General features: G+C 37.5%; 1 protein-coding gene across 4 annotated transcripts in view; it reads right to left on the bottom strand.

The window, feature by feature from the left end:
- cped1 (cadherin-like and PC-esterase domain containing 1) overlaps positions 1 to 23,129 on the bottom strand; it is a 76,203-nt gene that overhangs the window by 49,565 nt on the left and 3,509 nt on the right. For 2 of the 4 annotated variants that reach the window (XR_006928583.1, XR_006928584.1), the window contains exons 2-13: positions 15,701 to 15,872; positions 13,520 to 13,614; positions 12,400 to 12,481; positions 10,303 to 10,387; positions 10,039 to 10,195; positions 6,296 to 6,426; positions 6,124 to 6,196; positions 2,899 to 3,057; positions 2,190 to 2,294; positions 1,886 to 2,018; positions 809 to 862; positions 547 to 733 (exon numbers count right to left, since the gene is read on the bottom strand). Coding sequence is in view for 2 of the 4 variants with exons in the window: in XM_046873932.1 (XP_046729888.1) it covers positions 547 to 733; positions 809 to 861; positions 1,885 to 2,018; positions 2,190 to 2,294; positions 2,899 to 3,057; positions 6,124 to 6,196; positions 6,296 to 6,426; positions 10,039 to 10,195; positions 10,303 to 10,387; positions 12,400 to 12,481; positions 13,520 to 13,614; positions 15,701 to 15,872 (1,433 nt within the window). In the remaining 2 variants the exon portion in view is untranslated. Of the gene's footprint in view, positions 1 to 546; positions 734 to 808; positions 863 to 1,884; positions 2,019 to 2,189; positions 2,295 to 2,898; positions 3,058 to 6,123; positions 6,197 to 6,295; positions 6,427 to 10,038; positions 10,196 to 10,302; positions 10,388 to 12,399; positions 12,482 to 12,737; positions 13,028 to 13,519; positions 13,615 to 15,700; positions 15,873 to 23,129 lie in introns of those variants that run through there. The other 2 variants (XM_046873932.1, XM_046873933.1) reach the window with 2 other exon arrangements.

The raw sequence follows: 23,129 nt of genomic DNA, 5'->3' as shown, positions 1-23,129 counted from the left end.
GACTATAAAAAAACGTACATATAAATATTGATTAAAACAGTGGTCCCCAAACTTTTTTGCACCACAGACCGGATTAATGTCAGACAATATTTTCAGAGGCATCATGGCATCAAGAGTGAGTCATAGACAGATGTGGCGGAGAGAATCCGGTCCTTGTGTTTATTAAAAGTGGTACAAGGAAGGAACAGTGGTGAACCGGCGACAGGGTCATGGGCGGCCAAGGCTCACTAATGCACGTAGGGAGTGAAGGCTGGCCCGTGTGGTCCGATCCAACAGACGTACTCCTGTATCTCAAATTGCTAAAATGAATGCTGTTAATGGCAGTAATGTTTTGGCAGCAAAAGGGGGACCAACAAATTATCGGGCAGGTGGTTCTAATGTTATGCCTGATCTGTGTGTATACAACAAATAATACAGTATATACTGTGTATTCAGGTAATTTAAATGTCTTGCAGTCTAAAGGTTCTGCATTGGTGAGAATGTCCCTCATATCTATTTTCTGTGTACGGCATGCACAGGTCAATAAACGCTGCGATTCGGTCGTACCTGGGGCCGTGATGTTCGTCCAGGTGAACATGGCACTTTGCACTCACAGGTTCCGGCCTGATCCAGATAGTGATCACGTCAAACGGTACCTCTGCTCTGTATTCCTTCACCCGAGGGTTAAAGAGCGGTGTAAGAACCAGAGGAGGATGGGTGTATAACTGACGGAGATGAGGTTTCACACACCTCCCTACAGAGAGAAACAATCAGTTACGGGAAACAGTAAACCCCATAAATATTCCTACACACCGTAAGCAGTAACTACCTGTTTGTGGTGGCTGTAAATCCCATTTCTCAGGCTTGTCTGGATCATCGCTGCGAGGAAAAATGTCAATCGAGTCTTTCTATTAACTTTCCAGATCATTCTCATAAAACTGACCATAAAAGCGCATATATTCCAGTTACAATAAATGTTGTGGTTCTATTGCTTCCGTCACATTTACTATCAAACACACACACACACACACACACACACACACACACACACACACACAAGTGGCCTTGTGTTGAAATTTTTCGGGGCTAAAAAGACCCAGATGTGAATTCCGGACCTCTATCACAGTTTTTGTAAAGTTTCTGAAGGACGCTTTATTGTTGTGTAACGGTGTTGTGTGGCGTCCAGCCCCGAATTCATCCTGCCGCTTAACATAAATGGGAAAATCTCTCCTTCAATCATTCTTAACAACATGCCCTATGGGAGCAGGACTGGAGCCAGTACTGTAATCGCTTTGGACCTGTCTGGCACTGCGAAACTTTTCCTGCCTGTTACGAATCTTAGAGCAGCACTTAGCGGTTTATCGTACCAAACTCCATCCATTCTTTCCCTCAGACAACACGTGCATGTGAGAATGATTTATATGCACATAGCAACAGGAGTGGAACCTTTATTGTGTTGCTGTTCAAGTCTGATGGAAATTAGGACAAATGAAAGCTTGTGCTGGAATATTAGTGTTGAGCTTAATAATTTTTTGCGTTTTTGATTATTGCATGATCAAAAGCATAATTCTTTACCTACTGCACACTCTGCAGCACTGTTGAGTCAAATTTGACTATTCAGAAAGTTTGATTGATTTTCTGATGTGTAACAGACAATATGGCACTGTTCAATAGTAACAACTTACTCAGAAATTTGCATGGTTTGCACTTCAAACAGCTAAAGCTAATAATAAATTTTAATAATAAATAGTTTAGTAAAGAAAAAGTATAATTGTTACAAAATAACATGAAACATTAAAAAGTATGTAAATATGCAAGGAGTCTCCAATGCACAATATTTTGTGTGTGTGTGTGTGTGTGTGTGTGTATGTGTGTGTGAGTGTGTGTGTGAGAGAGGAGAGAGACCTCTGTATGTAGGATAAGCTTAGTTGTTGGAGAAGTTCTGAGAGACCTGTTGCCCTTCCAGAATCCTCTGCAGTTGGAAATCTTTGAAAGATCTCATGCTGGAGATCAGAGAAATGAGATGATCTGGGGTATAACTGCCAAGGCATGCACACGCACACACGCACACACACAAACAAACACACACTTCGATTAATACCAACATACAGCAATAATAACAAGCAAGAACTACCAGAATTACAAACTGAATTTGCCATAATGTACTACACAGTATACAACCTTATGTAATATGTAGTAAGTTCACTTACCAGATGAAAGCTGCCAGATCTTTTGAGCTGTTGATGAAACTGAAGCAGGAAATGCATTTTATCTGGTGTCAAGCACAGACTGTTTGTCTGCTCACAGCCACTGTACTGTAAATAAGAATACAGACAAGTCATGACATATACACTGCATTAACAACAGTAAAGATTTGCATTGAATTTTATTCGTCACCCTAGAAATGTGAACTCCTATTGAATACACATAAAATATCTATGCTGACTTTTAAAACAAATTACTCTAAAATAATTGAAATAATAATATTTCTTGCGTCCATTAAAGCAAAAAATAATTCCAACAAATAAACCATTTACACACACTAATTCCTAAACATTTTTACAGTGTAAAAATTAATTGAATTTATTTCATGTAAAAATCATCTACAGTATCAGCTGTTTTTTTAAATAAATATGGACAATGGATTTACAGTAAAATAGGAAGGAATAAACAAACAAACATTAGTCAGATCATTTTTATAAGTATTATACATATTTAATTATAAAGTGTACTACATCTGTAAGTTTCATAGTATGGTAGTTATTACCTAATAATAATAATAATAATAATAAGTATATGTATTATCAATACTATAAATATAATAATAGTAGTTGTGTAATAACTAAATAATTGTCAAGAACTAAATAATTGTAGCAATTGACCGAAAACAAGCTGAGACATCACTCATTTACTTTCTACCTGGATTTCCACTGTATTCTGAGAACTTTGAGGAGATCTGTCCTCACTGTTGCATGCTGGGAAGAGGAGCTTTAACATATCTTCTAATATGTACTCTTTGGTGATTTGCCCATCCAAGTCTGGATCTTTTATTCCACCAAAGTGCAAGTCCGTCTGTACCTGAAGAGAAAAGTCAAAAAGCTGTTGAGAACAAATGTGTGTTTTTGCTGCCATCTAGTATTCTGTGTTGATGGCAGCAGGTGGGAAGGCATATAAACATGTAACAGTTTTATTAAAAAAATGTACAAATAAACTTAAATGTACAGAGGAAAAAGGAATAACATTATCAGTGTGAAGTGATGTTGCCTAGGTCAGGGCTGTACAAATTGATATTCAATAGTGCGCTTTACTTGGGTGCCTGGTTGGATTTCATCAAAATACATTTTATATATAATACAACCTGATACAGGTTAAAATAAATTACCAATACAGTACAGCTAATTGGTAACTAAATCAAAATATATAAAAAAGTTTAAATTGACATAATTAATAAAAAAAACATTGCTTTTTCTTTACACAGTAGAATATAAGTGTTACATGCATCAAATGTCAGTGTTACATGCATTAAAAAGCCCAGTGTAGAATTTACTAATGGATTTATATATTTGATTGTATAAAACTACAGCTGCTATGTGAATGCAATATATAACTGCAATTAGCTCATGTATATACAGTATCTCACAAAAGTGAGGACATCCCTCACATTTCAGCAATTTTTCTTCTCAAGGGACAAAACTATAGAAATGAATATTAGATATATTTTAGTGTAGTCAATGTACAGTTTGTATAACAGTACAGTTTTACTGTCCTCTAAAAGTAACTCAACATAAAGACATTATGTCTAAATAACTGGCAACAAAATTAAGTACATCCTAAGTGAACATGTCAAAACTGCACACCAAACAAACAACTGTGTCCAAAGTGTCAATATTTTGTGTGAGCACCACTGTTATCTTGCACTGCCTTAATCCTCCTGTGTATGAAATTCACTAGAACTGCACAGGTTGTTGATAAGATCCTCTGTCACTCCTTCATAGTGACATCACTGAGCTGCTGTGTCCGCTTGAGGATGCCCCACAGGTGCTCAATAGGGTTCATGTCTGAAGACATACTTGGCCACTCCATCACCTTCACCTTCAGCTTCCTCTAGTTGTCATCTTAACGGTGTGTCTGTGGTCTTTATTATGTTGGAAAACTGCAGTTCGTTCACGTTTTGCTTCAGAATGTCACAGTAAATTCGTTTCCCTTAGTGAACCACAGCTTCCCAGTACCAGCAGCACACATGCAGCCCCAGACCATGACAGTACCCCCACCATGCTTGACTGTAGGCAAGACACAATTTTTTTGGTTCTCCTCACCATGGCGTCACCACACAGGCAGAACACCATTTGAGCCTAACAAGTTAATCTTAGTCTCAACAGACCATAGGACATGGTTCCAGTAATCTGTGCTCTTGGACAGGTTGTCTTCAGCAAACCGTTCAGAAGAGGCCAGCTTCAGAAGAGGCTTCCTTCTGGAACAATGGCCATGCAAACTGACTTGCTGCAATGTGCCGCATATGATCTGAGCACCGACAAGCAGACATGCATTCCCCGTTGCATCATTTCGATAAGCTTCTGCAATGTCACAAAATGTATTTACATCCAAAGGAATTTTAAGTAATTTTTCACCAAAATCTTGTATTGATCATGGGGGAGTCAGACTGCTGCGCAAAGTGTTCTCCAGCACATCCCAAAGATTCTCAATGGGGTTAAGATCTGGACTCTGTGGTGGCCAATCCATGTGTGAAAATGATGTCTCATACTCCCTGAACAACTCTTTGATGATTTGAGCCCGATGAATCATGGCCTTGTCATTTCGGAATATGCCCGTGCCATCAGGGAAGAAAAACTACATTGATTGAATAACCGGCTCATTCTGTATATTCAGGTAGTCAGCTGACCTCGCTCTTTGGGCACATAACATTGCTGAACCCAGACTTGACAAACTGCAGCAACCCCAGATCATAGCACTGCCCCCACATACTTGTACGGTAGGCATTAGGCATAATGGGTGCATCAGTTCATCTACCGCTCTTCTTACCCTGATACGCCCATCACTGTGGAACATTGTAAATCTCAGACCATCAGACCAAATGGCCCTCTTCCTTTGCTCTAGAATCCAATCCTTATGCTCTTTAGCAAATAGAAACCTTTTTTTTTCCAGTTAGCCTTACTGATAAGTGGTTACACAGCTGTTCAGTCCCAATCCCTTGAGTTCCCTTCTCATTGTGCTTGTGGAAATGTTCATGTTATCGCCGATCACAAACATTCAAGATTTTTTTCCGACCACATTTCTTCCTCGAAGATGATGGTTCCCTTCTATCCTTCCAGTTTTTAATGATGCAGTTCTTAACCCAATTTCAGTAGTTTCAGCAATTTCCTTAGATGATTTCTTTGCTTGATGCGTGCCAATAATTTGACATTTCTGAAACAGATTAACATCTTTTCCATGACCACAGAATGTGTCTTCCGACATGGTTGTTTAAGAAATGCGAACCTACTCACTGCATCATTTAGGGTTAATAACTTGCCAGCTGAAACATAATCATCCATGCCGTAATTATCCAATGGGAGGCTCTTACCTATTTGCTTAGTTTAAAGCCGAGATAATCCATCCACGTCACAGGTGTGGCAGATCAAGATGCTGAGTAGACAGCATGATTATTGCACAGGTGTGCTTTAGGCAGCCACAATAAAAGGCCACTCTAAAATGTGCAGTTTTACTGTATTGGGGTCAAGGGGTGTCCGAAAACCAGTCAGTATCTGGTGTGATCACCGTTTGCCTAACGCAGTGCAACTCATCTCCTTCGCATAGAGTTGATCAGGTTGTTGATTGTGGCCTGTGGAATGTTGGTCCACTCCTCTTTAATGGTTGTGCGAAGTTGCTGGATATATTGCTGAATAATATACGCTGTCGACAAGCATGCAGATGAGCTTCCCTGAGACACTTTCTGACAGTTTGAGAAGAAATTCTTATGCAAACCGATTGTTGCAGCAGCTGTCCGGGTGGTCATTATACTTAGCTGGTATATTAAGGTGTCTACAGCTACAATTATGTGTTACAATATGAAGAATGATACAGTAATGACTCGCAATGTGAAATCTATTAAGAGCATACAGGTTAGTGGCAGGTTTGCTGTCATACCTTAACCACCACAGGTCGTACAGATGCATTGTAATGCAGTGTGAAGGTCATCAACTGGAAACACAGTGAACACCTGGGAGTAAATAAAAATGTACATTAATGCCACCTGATTCATTATAATAATCATAGTTCTAAAATGTGACACGTGTGTGTGTGTGCGAGAGAGAGAGACCTTGAGCGAGAGCTGGAGTCAGCTGTGGTTAAAATAGCAGCTGTGAGAACTTCACTGATGACCTGTCTCATGAGTTCAGATGCCTGGAGAGCCGCTGTAGGATCAAGTCTATCTGTAAAGAATGACTGCAGCTGAAAAACACAAATGCACACCCCATTGACAAATGCAAAACATTCTTATAATCAAATTCTTACTCTTCATTCTAAAAAATGATTCTAGTACCACAAAGACAGGAACAGAAGTGAAATGACGCTAACAAATATATTTGTGTATTTAGCCACACTATATGAAAAAAATTGATTGACACACCTGACATTTAACAGCCATATGTGGTTCTTCCACAAACCGTTAAAACAAAGTTGGAGGCACACAATTGTATAGGATGTCTTTGGGGCCGCTAGCATTAAATTTACCCTTAAATTGAATTAGGAGACCCAAACTTGTTCCAGTATGACAATGTTCCTGTGCACAAAACCAGCTCCATGAGCAGATGGTTTGGAGTGGGAGATTTCCAGCCTGCTATTGAGGTGAACACCTTTGGGATGAATTGAAATGTTGACTGCATCCACAGGCCTTCTCACCTAAATAATTACCTGATTTTACTAATACCCTTGTGGCTAAATGAACACAAACCTCCCCAAGCACACCTAAAATCTAATGGATTATCTACCCGGTAGAGTGGAGGTTATTACAACAGAAAATGTGGACTAAATGTAAAATGAGATTTTCAAAAAACACATGAATTTTATGGTCAGGTGTCCACAAACTTTTGTCCATATAGTTAATACTACTGAAGGGTAGTTTTTTTTAACTCATGTAAGGCAGCAAACTAATCAGTATGCAGGTATGAGTCTAAATACCATAACAACACTTAAATTAAACAGTTTCATCCCAAATAAGCTAATTACGATAAATGGCCAAAGAAAAAAGTACTTTTCAAGTGAACACAAAAGACACTGTTTGGCAGAGAAACCAGTCAGTTGTACATTATGTGCAATGAAAGCAAAAGTCAAAACGCTTCCGAGCCTTGCTAATGACACAATCTTCTCAGTAGGTGGCAGCAGTGTGTAAAAAAAGTTGGGCCAAGGTTGAAATGAGATGTAGATGAGACGTTCCAGCTCGTCTTGTTTTCCCACGCACACACTTAAGAGTTTATTGACTTGTGAATGACCCACTGATAAACTGGTGAGTGTGCATACAAATGTCTGGACACACAAGCGAAAGGCTGAAATGCATTAAACACAAACACAGACCCTAGAGATCATATGGTCGACTGTTTGAAATGTTTTTAACTTGTTGCATCTTCTTCATTGCATCAGGTGGGCTGGATTGAATCATCATAAACAATCAAGTCCCTACACTACACTACACCACACACACACACACACACACACACACACACACACACACACACACACACACACATTTTCCTCTCTCTTTCTCACTTCCTTCTTGTGATGAGAGCTTTTACACTACCCAGTGTAAGTCTAATGAGCATCTCTTGCCAAGTTTTAACTCCATCCATCAGTGCACCCTCCTCCAAAACAACTCAATTTCCAAATATGTGCTCTAGGGTTTCTTACAGTTGCTGTTGGAGGCAGCAGTGAGGCAGTTGCCATCAACTTCCTTCCTGTAGAGCTTTCAAAGGAAACAAATGGTGCAAGTATACAGGCTATCTGTGTGTAAGCCAGTGTGGGGATATATCAGCTAGCAAGTGAGCATTCTTTCTTTAAAGTAGGAAAAATGGGTGGGCATAAAGATGTGAGCGAGTTTGACTAGAGCGAAATTGTGATGGCTAGACGACTGTGTCATAGCATCTCCAAAACTACAGTTCTTGTAGGATGTTCCTGGTATTAATGTCTAAAGGCAGGTGGTCATAATGTTATGCCTGATTGGTAGCCATAAAGTTATGCCTGGTCATTATTTATATATTATATATATAAAGTAAAGCATATATTCATGGAGCCGGCTCTTTTGCACATGGACATTGTCATGCTGGAACATGTTTAGGTCTCCTAGTTAAGTGAAAGGAAAACTTAATGCTACTGCCTCCAAATACTACTGTGTGCCTGCAACATTATAGTAACAGTTTGGGTAAGAACCACATATATGTATATTTAGTTTATAGTTTAATCAAATCAAATCAAATCAAATTTATTCATCACATACACATACTTACAGGGTACGACATGCAGTAAGTCATTAACCTTTGATCACAGTTTGGAATATTACTAATATTATATATTATTATTTTCAAAATCTACTTGTTACTAGTGTCTATGATTAATGATATCACTGTTATTTATTGTTTTTAAGGACAAACACGGTCCATTGTGTACAACAATATAAAAAATATATATATTAATAATTAAAAGACATTAATAGTCCACAACATCATGCATTTACATACAGACTAAAACGCCAGTGGTTTCAAATATTGAAGAAAAATTTGACTTTTTGTCTGACTATTTGTCAGTGTTGAAATTATACTGTTTAGACTCTTATAGAATGCACATACCTCTGTATATGAGATTCTGTAACACAGCATGTTACACTTAAGCAACAATCTCATTCCATCATTATATGCTACCTTATGTTTCTGAAGGTTGCTAGATGATATATATGATATAATAAATAAATGATTTTTCTGGGCTGTTATAAGTCCTCTCACAATCCTATAATAGCACCTCACAATTGTTCACTTTCAGACCTGTTGCACAAGTATCTCACTTGCCATATGCCAACACGTAATCAATCATGATCACATTTGAAAGTAGAAATCATAGCACAGATAGACTTTTTCCTCTATTATTTTTGCTAACTAAGTACATTCAGCCACACAGAAGGCATGCAGTTACATAGTCCTCAACAGGCAACTTATCTCACAGATCTTTATCAATAAGATATGTAAATGTAAATAACATGGCTCCTACATAGAACATGCTACAAATAACTTGAGTCAAGACACTTCTAAAAATAGCTTTTAGTAAATCCTGCAACCACAATAACATCATAAATGTGTAGTTTATTATCCATGAAAAGTCGTGGTGTCACAAATTCATTTACAACTACTTTCATTTAGTTTTACTAATAGCCAGTTACCAAGATCTCCTCATTCCTGAACACATTTACCTCACATTTTTCAAAAATTAATATAAATGGGCTTAGAGATGATATGACACAATTATAAAGAATTTTGAGCAGAATATGTAATAGTGTAATATTCATTATAATTACTTTTTCATTCTTAAAATAATATATCCTGTCAAATTAATTATCATATAGCATTTTATTCTGTCATTTGAAATGTCAGATAAAGGACAAAGATTCCACCCACAAGCAGAAACCACTGCATGACAGAATATACATAAAATATATAATGTAATAAGTATAGAAAATGATGCATAGATACTGGTGTAACACTACTTTATATAGAAAATGTGCAACCAAATTGATTTCTGCTGATTCATTCAATTAATAAAATTGTGGAATGATAATTTTATTAACCAAGTGGCTAGAATTTATACAGCTTGAAACAGAAAAGTTTCTAAAGTATTATATTAAAGCACAATGTATAGTAAATAAATTATCGTATAATATTAGGAATAAATGTAATACTAATAAAAACCACTAAATGAAAAATAGATTTTCATTTAGATCTCTGCTGGCTCCTCATTTTTATTTTTTTTACTGACATGATGTAGCAGGATGGCAGTCTAAACAAAAAAAAGAAGCTACTTTACCTGAGTAATATAACTGTGTTTGTCCAGATGAGTCCTGACCAAGCCTGTACGATGGAGGAATGCAGTGAGGGGATTTGCTGATGTGACCAAGACATACACATTCACTAAGGCTACCAGATCCTGATTAGTTCGGGAGGCTGACTGGGCTGCTTGGCTCCTAACAGACACAAGAGCAGAGATAAGAATATAAAAGTGATATCAAATGTAAAATACAACTTCTTTCAAGAAGCTTTTTTAAATTAACAAAAGAAATATGGTTCTAACCAGATATGTTCAGTGTGAATTGGAGATTTTTCCAGCTTTGCTCCAGAAAAGGTGCAGGCAGATGGAATTATGGGTAATGACAAGCCTGAAAAAGAGAATGCAAAAATGAAAAGCTAGTTAGAAGGTAAAATAAAGTGTATAGGTTCACTCAAAGGTTCTTTGGATTGCTAGACTAGGATATAGTATATATGCTACAGATTATGGGCAAGTGAACAACAGAAACTCTGAATCTACATCACCAAATGGGTGGCGGTGGACTGAAAATATTTGCCTTAGTCATGCCGGTCCCAAGCCAGGATAAATGGGGAGGATTGCGTTAGGAAGGGCATCCAGTGTAAAAAAACATGTGCCAAATCGAACATGCGGATCATGAATACGGATTTTCCGCTGTGGCGACCCCTAATGGGAAAAGCCGAAAGAAAGTTGAGTCATAAATCATTTCCTCACTTCATCTTTAGGAAAACTGTTTTACTTGGATACCTATTCTAAACAGAAATACCTCTACTTTATGAAGAACCTTAATGGACAGCTGTTTGGAATGCAATCCGGCTCCTGAAAGGGTGCAGAAATTTGGCTTCTGACTTTCATGTCAACTTCAAAGTTTATCATAGAATTGGATTCGGATTTAGGGACCAATATAGATTGTCCCGGATTTAAAAGATAGATTTATTCTTGCAGAGCAATTTGTTTATCGTCATTGGGAATAAAATAAAGTCTTCTATCTTGACAGACTGGGTTGTGCCATGGTGAAGAAAATCAGGAACCAGTGAAGAGTCTTTATCCGAATATGTTGAGCAAAAATGACACAGCAACTGAGAAACTGCATCGAGTGTAAGGGTGAATATTGTATATAGGGCATATTCTGTGAATGCTAAATACAAAAATGAATTAAAGGTATTTTGTCATTGGTTTTCTAACTTTACAACAACCAAAACCACTCTCATATAGATGCTCTGCTGCTTACAGAAGCATGTCATGATGTGTAAATGAGTTAAGGTATTTATGAGTATAATAAATACATCGCCAGTGATTTCTACCCCCCTGTGAAAGTGTATGGAATGTATCCCATATCTTGGTCAGTTTAAACAGGCACACAACCAAGCTTTTATATATGACAGATATAAACCACACAGACAGCACTGTACACGATACAGCCTCAAATATTCTTTTCTCAAAAGACGTAGGAAAAAAACACAGTAGCCCCATTTCATGGAAAACCCATAAACATCTTCAGAAAACCCTTGAGATCAGTGCTGTAGCTGCATTTAGTCTCAACCTCGCTGACTAAACAGATACCTCATGTGTGTGTGTTTGTGTGTGTATGTGTTTAATGCCTTCAGATGTTATCATGAAAAGGACACAACCTTTCCCAGCTGCCCCCTTCAAACAACCAGGACTCGATCGGCCATCATTTGTGTGGGAGGATTGCCAAGAGGAAAGACAATATTGTTACAGACTTGGAGACAATAACCCTCTTTCACAAGGAACGGCACGACTGCACAGCCATGGGCCAAGTGGCAAAAATCAATCACTACTGCTTTGAAACACACAAGCGGTTATCTTCATCCAGCGCTGATCTCCATAATTAGCTTGAAGAATCAAACACAAATAAGCATCATGCTCTTCAAAGACCTTGCCATGAATGCCGGCATTTTTTTATAAGCATCTTCTGCTTATTTAGGAAAAGATAAGTCTTTTATAATGGATGTATATTATAAAACAGTGTTAATGGGCCATTATAAAGATTATATGGCTTCCTGAATTGTATATTCATCCTTCTAATCAGTTGCGATGGCAAGGACGTCTGGGTAAATATCATCCAAGATGCTGACCTTTCTCAGTAATTACAGACCCGGCACAGATCTAAGGTACACTCTACTTTCATTACTAGACCCCGCAAATCCCTAATTAGAAGTGTGCATCTATGACACACACAAACACACTATAAATATTATTCCTTATCAAGATTGCTTTATTACATTTTGATTTATTTCATTTATTTCAGCATCACTGGTGCTCTGGGTTACACCAGACATGAAACATTTCATATCCGGACACCTGAATGCAGTTAAATTTTCACAATAAACACACACCCACCTGACAAATGACTGTCCGTTAGAAATCGACAGACTCCGCCCATGTCCATGAATGCCCTAACAAACGATGGTATAATATTGACCTACAAAGAGAGTAAACCAATATTAAACCAATGTTTAGCTGTACAGTATGCGTAGAATACTGTTATTAACTAGCATTGTTTTTATAATTAATAAAAGAATGGACAACTGTAGCATCACAGATTTATACTGCATGCATTATATTCATTATGCATTAAACAGTACACAGGATCTAAAACTAAAAAGTGATCAATAGTATATATTATACTACAATTAATGTTTTGTCACATATACTATATGGACAAATGTTATTGGCACCTGACCATATGGTTGGTGTGGAAGTGGAACATCTCATTCCATTTTAGTCCCCATTTGCTTTGATAATAACCACCACTCTTCTGGGAAGATGTTCTACTAGATTTTGGAGCGTGCTGGTTGAGATTTGTATTCATTCAGCTACAAGGTACTGATGCAGGGTGAGGAAGCTTGCAGTCGGTGTGTTCCAATTCATCCCAAAGGTGTTCAGTAAGGTTGAGGTCAGAGCTCTATAGCAGGGCACTCAAGATCTTCCACTCCATCTTATGTAAACCATATCCTCCTGGCCCAGGCTTTATAAAATGGGAACAATGAACAGGTTTGGGTTTCCTAGTTCAAGATACCAGGTTATTGGTGGCTATCAAGATTTGCTTTTGCCATTTGAAACGGAGATTATTATATGATGCAAATTGACATGTTCAAGGGTTTCTGAACCAATGGCTCAGTTGTCTACTAACACTTGAGCCAGTAAACAGTTGTTCACGGATGTTGATAAAGATATAATTGGCTGGTCGGCTTGGTAACAGTAGCACTGTTTATTTGGACAGGGAGCTGAGATCACAGCATGAAGGAGTGCTCTTTCTCAGCTCTGGGTTGGAGCCATGCTAAGGTCTGCCTTCTATAAATATTTTGGATTTCCAATCTCTTTACCTAGATTTGATTTCATATCCATTTTCAAAAGAACAAAACAGGACGAAGTGTAATTTCATTAAAAATGTGCTTTCATATTATACTGCACTACAGAATTCTTTTATATGCAATGTGTACAAACTGTTTTTTCTTACCCTCTGGTACGGCTGTGAACGGGCAAAGTTGATTTTACGGAGGCAACTTTTTTCTGTTCCTTTGAGACATATCAAGAGAGACCATTCCTGACCATCTGTGGAGAGACATGATGAAACAATCATGAACTGATAGAAAAAAAAAAAGATAAAAATGCGTTTTTTTTTGTATACAGTTTATAACAGTTTCTGTGCTGTATTATAAACGAAAGAGCCTTGGGTTCTTAGACCCCTGAACATGCCATTTTAAATCCATACAATTGTCTATGAAAATCAATAAATCTATAATCTATAGAAAAAGAAATCGCTTCAAATGACCTCAAAACCTAAAGTTCCTGTGCTTTAAATGGGGGATTGAACTCTAAGAGTGGGGTTATCCAGAATCCTACACTGACCTTGTAATTCCTGTGGGCAATTTAGCATGGAAAATGCCTGGATTTAGAAAAAAGAATATATCAGGATCAAGCTTAGAGAATCAAACAAACACAAAAAATCTGTGAGGCAGGAAAGTGTAGTAAGAGACTGAAAAAAAGACACATCTGGGAGCAATTGTGGTGGCTAGCAGAGCTGAAGGAAATGGGCTGTGTGTGTTTAGCATTGAATCTAGGCAGTTCTTGTGTGTGTTCATGTGTGTGATTCTGAATGACAGGAAGTACCGTGCAAGGCCAAGGGCTATTGTCAGACACCAATAGTATTAAACTATTCTAATAAATCTGAACACAAGATATTGTTTTTGGTGTGCTTTTGTATTAAAATTGACAACAACAGGGTTGTGTGATGAAGTCCAGAGTCAGAAGGAGTAAAACTTACAACTGCATGTGTATAACTCTCCATTAATATCTTGCACCAATGAGTACCTTTTTATATCGAGATTTGGTTATACTTTAAGACGTACACACAGACACATAAACACTAAAACACACCAGCACTATCTCAGCTGTACTAGTGACGTCTCTCTCTTTAAATAGAAAACATGGTGTTTGTGTGTCTGTGTGCCAGTGTGTGTGTGTGTGTGTGTGTGTGTGTGTGTGTGTGTTTGATCAGCCAGCCAAACTGTCAAACTAGCACGCAGCTGTTTAAGGCCTTCTTCTGAGTTAAACATTCAATAAATACTGGGCATACACTTGTAAAGACTGGATACACACCTGCTCTGAGCCTCACACATAGACAGTTTTTTTTCTTTCTGTCTGTCTCTGTCTCTGTCTCTCTCTCTGACACACAGACACAAATACACACAGACACAAATACACACACACACACACACACACACACACACACACACACACACACAAACACACGGTCCCACAACCTAGCATTAAATAATTCAAACAATCTATCTATCTATCTATCTATCTATCTATCTATCTATCTATCTATCTATCTATCTATCTATCTATCTATCTATCTATCTATCTATCTATCAATCAATCATAACCCAGAAAAATCTAAATTGTCAGTACTTGTTTTATATATAAAAATATGTATATTAGTTGATTATAATGATTGCAATAATTCTGGAGCAGATTGTAATAAAATTGGCTTTTGTGCCTTTGCAAGAATTATTATGCCATATAAAATAAAAAACGCCCCAGGAGTTCTCATGGAATAAGTTACTCTTTAATACAAGATAATACAGAGATATACTTGGGTAAATGATTATCATTGTCCATGTCCTCAGTGGCCACATCGTCCATCACAGCAAACATGTTTCACTAAAACATTTATAATCATGTAATAAAAGTATAGAGGGATAATAGGACGAATAATTATACATTTTTAAAAGGGTTCAGAATCAAGTGTAGCCATTGGTCCAGTAAGCAAATAATCATAATGATGTGATGTACACTGTATAGACAAGATTTGTGGAAATCTGACCTAAGATTGGTATGTGCTTTTTGAACACCTTATTGTGAGCTCTTGAATGTGGAAGAGGGTAGATAGAGTATTACTCAGTTATGCTACATGAGTGCAGCAGTGTACTGGGATGTGTATTGGGGAGAAAATCATGCGTTCGCTAACTTTCATTGTCCCTGGTTGGTAAATTTAGGTAGGTACTGTATTAAAACTGGAACCTTTTCAAGAGTAAGCCAAGATGCTTACTCGGCTTTAGAGATGGCTAGAGTGACCAGAGACCTGACTTGTATTTAAGAAGGTAATATACATCAGAAACCCACGTGGACACACCTCTGCCGCTGTGTGTGAGGGTAGCACTAGTCTCAGCATAGCGTCCTTGGTTGACACGGTAACCCTGCTCCTGAAGGACTCTGCGATAAAGCTGAACCTCTGTATCTGATGGGACATGCTGCCCTGTCAATATGACTGCCTTCCCCACACAGCTCCTCTTAGACCAGTGCACCTGAGACAGAGAGAGAGAGAGAGAGAGAGAGAGAGAGAGAGAGAGAGAGAGGGATGAACAAAAGTAAATTGGACATCAGCATAGATTTTTCCCTAACCTTAGTGATGATATGAGCAAATCTTGCCCTTCATATACCTATTTAAACAAAGCATGACCAACATAAAGCACCTCATGAGGATGGGTTCATCTTTTGAGTTTGGTTCCTCTCAAGGTTTCTTCCTCATAACATCTAAGTTTTTCCTTGCCACAGTCACCATGGCTGCTTATCAGGGATAAATACACACCATTGACCTTAACTGGTAATTTCTGTAAAGCTGCTTTGAGACAATGTCTGTTGTGAAAAGCACTATAGAAATAAACTTGACTTGACTTGACTCATCATTAATGACAAACTCAAATACTTACTGTGTTAGAAAAAAAATAGCTTATTATAGATCTGTTGTAGCTCAGCTGCTAGACTAATATACTCTGAGAAGTTATGCATAGGGGTGAGAGGACAGCGGGATTAGGACTTCAGACAGCTGAGAAAAGATGACGAGACTAAGGTGGTCACCATGACGTAACAGCAGTCTGGGAAAGTCATCACAGACATGAGTGAAGTGACATAAACAGCCTAGTGTGTCAGGAATAAAACAGGAAATAGATCACATAAAGGAAGTCCTGAAGCATGATTCTGAATAGTAAAGGAACTTCTCCTCGTTTTTATTTAGTTACAATAACATTAACATTTTGTCCACAAACCACGTTAGCTATAGAAACTATACAATTGTTCTTTTGCCAGCCATTTGTTTTACTCTTTTGGAGAGGCAAACTCAACATCAAAGGTGGGAAGTCTGGTGTGACAATAACAATATGGAATATCTTTTTTTTTTTTTTTTTCCTTTTTCTCAATATCACACTAACATATCATTCTACTGAAGCACAAGTTCTAACAAAACTAATACATTTGATTCAACATGGATCCAGAAGGTTTTGCCCAAACTTTAATACATGCCAAACAAAAAACGAACATGCAAACGTCAATTAATCTACTTTTCAGTCAAGTAGTTATCTAAACGATTATTTTATAAGAATCATTTTATAAAATTGTAAGTTTTTTAAAGAATCTTTTATCCCATTTTACTTTTAAAAAAAGAAGATCCATTTCAGACATTTGACCTTGCTGTGGCCTTTACCCTATTTGGATAAATTAAAAAAATCTAAATCAGTTACAAAGATGATTTTATATAAATTCTACAAACGTCTACTTCTTCAGATATCGTGCAAGTAGAAATTTTGACAGGATGCATTAAGGAACATGCAATTGGACTCATGGCCTATATCATAGACCGCAACAAAAGTTCTGAATAAGTCTTCAGAGAAGCAATTGAAGAAACATTATTTAGGTTATTAGACCTTAACATGACCTCGACTCAATGCGTATCAGTTTGTCCGCTAGTTATAATTATGATTCTACATAAATCCTTCAATCGGGCACTGATTCTTGAGATATAACCTTTACAATAATCTTGGACAGACAGATGAACAGACAAATCCTGGAAGCTTTATATTCACTTACTGAACACAACGTGATTACGCTGGAGACTCCTTCTATAAACGCAAAAAAAAAAAATGCTTACAGAAGAATTCATCAGAACAAAAGAGATTTTCTTTAATAAAAAACAGCAAATTTATATTATGGAATGATGAAGTGTTGCTTTTAACTACTGAGCATAGCAAATTTAACTAAATAACTCTTTTTTAAACACAAATACAAGATGAAATGTCGACACAAAGCTTTAATGTTCTCAGCTGTTCCATATACAGTATAGCATGGGATCTGAAGAATGACTAACAAAGGGGAGAACTGAAGAGCTTTTGAGAACAGTTAAACCCCCCTCTCGTCTGCTGCACTACAGATGAGCTAGGAGTTATTTTCTTTTCTCTGCTCTCTCTGTTTATGTTCGGTCCTTTTTAAAAGCTTTGCTGTTCCTCTATCTCAGATCTCTCTCTCTCTCTCTCTCTCTCTCTCTCTCTCTCTCTCTCTCTCACCCACACACTCTCTCTGCTTCTTTCTGTCCGTCTGTTTGCTTCAGGCCTGTTCAGGGAAGTTCTGTAATGAAATAATAATGTTTGAGTCTTGGCCGCAGCCGGGCCTCGGGAAACGAAGGCAGCGGCATAATTGCATGGTTTAGATTAGCATCTGCAGATGGAGGTCTACAAGAGGAGGAAAGGGGGACAGACAGACGGTAGAGGACTGGCTGATGGACCGAAGGAGCGATAAGGGAAGTAAAGAGAAGAGAAAAAATATGTTGGTAGGCTTCTTTGAGGAGCGTAAACAAATCGTTGAGAAACCTGGGGTTCTGGCAATGAGGGAACACTTGAGGAAGTTGGAATGAGAGAGTGAAAGAGAGAAACTTCATGATGGGCTCTGGGCATATGAGTTTTCTACTCTCTGATGTGGCTGAGCTCCAAGATGGAAAATAAATATATATATATATATATATATATATATATATATATATATATATATATATATATATATATATATATATATATATATATATATATATACAGTATATACAGTATATGAGCTGAAAGAAGTATGGCATGGAAAAGGGTGGGGGAAAGAAATAAAAAAAAAATAGAGTAATAAACGCAGAGCTGAGAGCGCAAAGAAAAAACTGGCGCTTATCACTGGCATTTCCTCCTAACTGGAAGGCCAGATTTCCCAGAAGCCCTGCAGAGTTAACTTCATACTAGCACTCAGAAGTAGTAATCAAAATAAGGCCTACATTTTAGCATGCAAATATTATAGTATTATATTTGAATGGAGTGTCAGCTTTAAATAGCAGAAATGAACTGAATGTAAAATATTTAGAAAATAGATGCATAAAGCATAAAGAAAGATACATAATGCATACATACAATCATACAATAGATAAATAGATAGATAGATAGATAGATAGATAGATAGATAGATAGATAGATAGATAGATAGATAGATAGACAGACGGACGGACGGACGGACGGACGGACGGACGGACGGACGGACGGACGGACGGACGGACGGACGGACGGACAGACAGATAAATGTGTATAAACACACCTATATATATATATATATATATATATACATTTGCAGTTTATAATATTGCTGCCTCACAGGGCCGAGGTTTTGATCAATGTTATTGACTTGGAGTTTCACATATTCTCCCCAGTATATGTTCCTCTGGTTTCCTCCCACCTCGCAAACATGGTGACTATTAACTGCTCTGAGTGTGTGAAAGTATGTAAATGTGCATGTACTGTGTTTCCTGCAACAAGCTCATATTACCCATTACATGAATAATAAAAATTGTGTATGCATTACTTATTATAAGCATATAATGATTTCTGGACATTATTTCTCATTTCAAGCTTGCTGTTTCTTATTATGGGGGAATTTGCATAAAATTAGCAAAATGATTTGACAAAAAAACAAGACTTTTAAACTGAAAAAGTGTTTAAATTGGATTAAAATTGTAATATATTCTAGATATTTCCACTTGACCCCCTCATTCTCTCCTCCCATGACTCAGGTCTAAGATTGGGTCAGCATGTGTATGTGTGTGTCTGGTGACAGCACATGCTGGTACCGAATTCCACAGTGCACAGGACAACTATATTTAAATTCGACTATATTTAAAAGCCCTACCTCCCTTCTCCTGTCCATAAAGGTCAGAACTCCTGCTGAGACAGTGTCTCTTACAATGCCATGTCTGGTATTAGGGAGTACCTGTAAAAAGAAAACAAACACAATCCTCCTGTCTCGGTCCGGCTATGTGCGCATGCCAAGCTGGCACAATTTATGGAATACATTTTGATTAGATTAAAAAAGAAAAAGATGCCTATCAACAATTTGTCCTCAAGGTTGATGTGTTAGAAAGAAAAATGGGCAAGCGTAAGGATTTGCGCAAGTTTGACGAGGGCCAAATTGTGATATCTAAAGAACTGGGTCAGAGTATCTCCAAAACTGCATCTCTTGAGGTTTGTTCCGAGTCTGCAGTGGTCATTATCTATCAAAAGTGGTCCAAGGAAGGAACAGTGGTGAACTGGCGACAGGGTCATGGGTGGCCAAGGTTCATTGATCCACATGGAGAGCGAAGGATATCCTGTGTGGTGTGATCCAACAGACAAGCTACTGTATCTCAAATAGCTCATTCAGCTACAAGAGCATTAATAAAGTCAGGTACTGATGTTGGGTGAGGAGGCCTGGGGTGCAGTCAGACTTCCAATTGATCGCAAAGCTGTTCAACAGGGTGGAGGTCAGAGCTCTATAGCAGGCCACTTAAGATCTTCTGTTCCAACCTATGTACATTTTCAGAGCTCTATAGCAGGCCACTTAAGATCTTCTGCTCCAACACATGTCAACGCTTTTCATGGAGCTGGCTTTGTGCATATGCGCATTGTCATGCTGAATCAGGTTTGGGTCTCCTAGTTCAAACCACATATAATTGGAAAAGTAATGTGTCCAAATACATTTATATCTTTAGTCTGTCTGTGTCTGTCTATCTATGGGATTTAACCCATTGTTCGTTCTGGACAGTAACTGAATGTATACTTCAGCAATTATAGCAAAACTAAAATGAAAGGTGAATTGAGAACTTTAAAATATATACAGTTCTGATAAGGGTTAAGCATCTCTTGAAAATATTTAAGCTTAGCAAAAACGATTTTTAGGGCAGTGTTTAATTATATAAATGATCTCATTTAAACCTTCGCCTTTTGACAAATTGAATCCCCATGAATTCGTATGGTGAGGTTTTACACAAACGTACACACAATGTATACACACAATGCTAGAGAGTTTTGAGAGAGAAAGAGATAGAAAGTGGGTTTTGTTAGTATTCAGTGATTAACTTCGGGCCTGATTGTCTATGCAAAGTGGTTGCTTTGCTGGGTAACTGCTGACAGATTTGGCAACAGCTCCACATTTCATTTAAACTCCCCCTCAATTGCAATTCCACTCTTTCCCATTCTTCCTTCTCGCTTTCTCACTATCACTCTATACCATCCTGGTTTTTCACGGCTCCCTTACCGCTTACTCCATGTATCCGGTTCTAAAATTTTATGGTATGGCTTTCCAGAAGTTCAAGTTATAAATACTTTTACCATGTTTAAAAATTCATTTGACATACCACCGTTTCATTTGAACCTCGGATACAGACAACAAAAATACACGTAAACTAGAGCAAACGATATATGAGCAAACAGTCTAATACATGTTTACATAGATTTTATATATACTTGATGCCTTAATACTCTACTTAGTCTGCACTCGATCATGTCAGTCAAGCGGTACACATTCCAAGCCTGCTAACTCCGAGCGCTCATGCTGGGAATCATCTGTGATTCATCCAGAAGAGAGTTTGAGAAAAATATACAGCCTGTATATGTGATATATTCTAGTTTAAATTACATACTGTGGCCATGGAAAATTTTTTATTTTACATACAATTCAAATGGACATAATATCTACACAGACATTTAAATGATGAACATTGCCATATTTGATCTATTATGCATAACTTTGGCTAAATCACTAAAAGGACTAGAAAAATAGATACGATGTATTAAAATTATGACGAACAACTGTATGATTTTTTTTTTTTATTAACCAGTAACATTTAAAAAAGAGGACATGCATTTTCAGATAATCCCCTGTTAGCTAGCTGACTCGTATTAGCCTTAGAGAATTTAATTATTTTAAAATAGGAATAAAACACTTCAGATTAGCATTGTTAGCATTTAAGGTAAAAATACATTTTCAGAAATATGACAGTCACTGAGAAATAAAGGCAGGTTAGGTCACATTTGCCAGTTGACTAGTATTAGCATTGAGAAGTAAGATTAAGAATTGTTTTCTCTTAAAAGGGATGTCTGGTTAGGTTTTTCGCATTAATGTGAAGACTAAAGAATATAAATAAAAGAAAATCTTGTGACTTAATTACTTGTTAGCTAAAGATAACATGTATTTCCTCTCAGAAATCCTGTGAGGTTAGCTTTGATTAGCATGCTGACTGTGTCGGCAGTGAAGATTAAACAGATTAATACAAATATTTAGCTAGCTGTAAAGATTAAAAGCATTTTTTTTTTTTCTCAGAAAACCTTTCAGGTTAGCTTACGTTGGCTAGTTTAACTGAAGATTAAGAACTTTTCAAACTACGTTCGCTGACTTCTAGTGCAACATTTAGCCAATAACAAAACAAATTATAGAGTAAAAATAGATATTCCAGCAGTCTGAAGAGCAAGCAAACAGTAAATTATTCATCTTATCATTAATGTTCTTTTAACTTTTCATAGTAGGTTCCATTGAGATTTAGCTTGCAGTGTAAAAGTCATAGCTTTTATCACTCCTAGAAATGAGAAACTCCTGAGAAACGGTATACATTTACATTTACGGCATTTAGCAGACGCCCTTATCCAGAGCGACGTACAAAAGTGGTGCAGAGTGCATGAAGGAGGCAGTACCCTTTCTGGACTGTAAGAAGGGCACTAACTCCTGAGTGCAGTCACAAAAATGACTTTTCGTCTAAGAATACAAAAGCTTCTCTATTTACAACAGTGAGAAACAAACACCAGGAAAATTGAAGGTCGGATACAGAGACACAATAAGTTCTGTCAGTCAAACAACAGTCCGGGTACATCACAGTGTAACAAACAGCTCTGAGATTCTGCTTATGAAGCTAATCCAAAAGACTGAAACACTATAAGACTCTAGGGAATGTTTCTGTATGGCAGCGAACAGGCAGGGCATAGGACAAGCACATAGTCATAAATCTGCAAACTTGATGACATGTGACCCAAAACTAAATGTGCTTACACAGGATTAGGGGGACAACAAAGATGTCTTAATTCAATATAGTTTAATTCACTTTTATTTGTATGTCACTTTTAATAGTGGACATTGTCTCAAAGCAGCTTTACAGAGATTGAGTCAAGTCAAGTTTATTTCTATAGCGCTTTTCACAAAAGACATTGTCTCAAAGCAGCTTTACAGAATTTAACAGTTAAGATGAACGGTGTGCATTTATCCCTGATGAGCAGCCATGGCGACTGTAGCAAGGAAATACTCCCTTCTATCAAAACACAGAGAAATAACTTCACATCCTGGGTAAGCAGATGAGAGTTCGGCAGCTAAACAACCTCACAACTGAGTAACTTTCTTTCGGCTTCTCCCGTTAGGGGTCGCCACAGCGGATCCTCCGCATGTTTGATTTGGCACGTTTTTACGCT

Source organism: Silurus meridionalis, chromosome 18 (genome assembly GCF_014805685.1).
Source record: "Silurus meridionalis isolate SWU-2019-XX chromosome 18, ASM1480568v1, whole genome shotgun sequence".
Lineage (NCBI taxonomy): Eukaryota > Metazoa > Chordata > Actinopteri > Siluriformes > Siluridae > Silurus > Silurus meridionalis.
The sequence above is the reverse complement of the archived record's forward strand: the minus strand, read 5'-3'. Positions and strand labels throughout refer to the sequence as shown.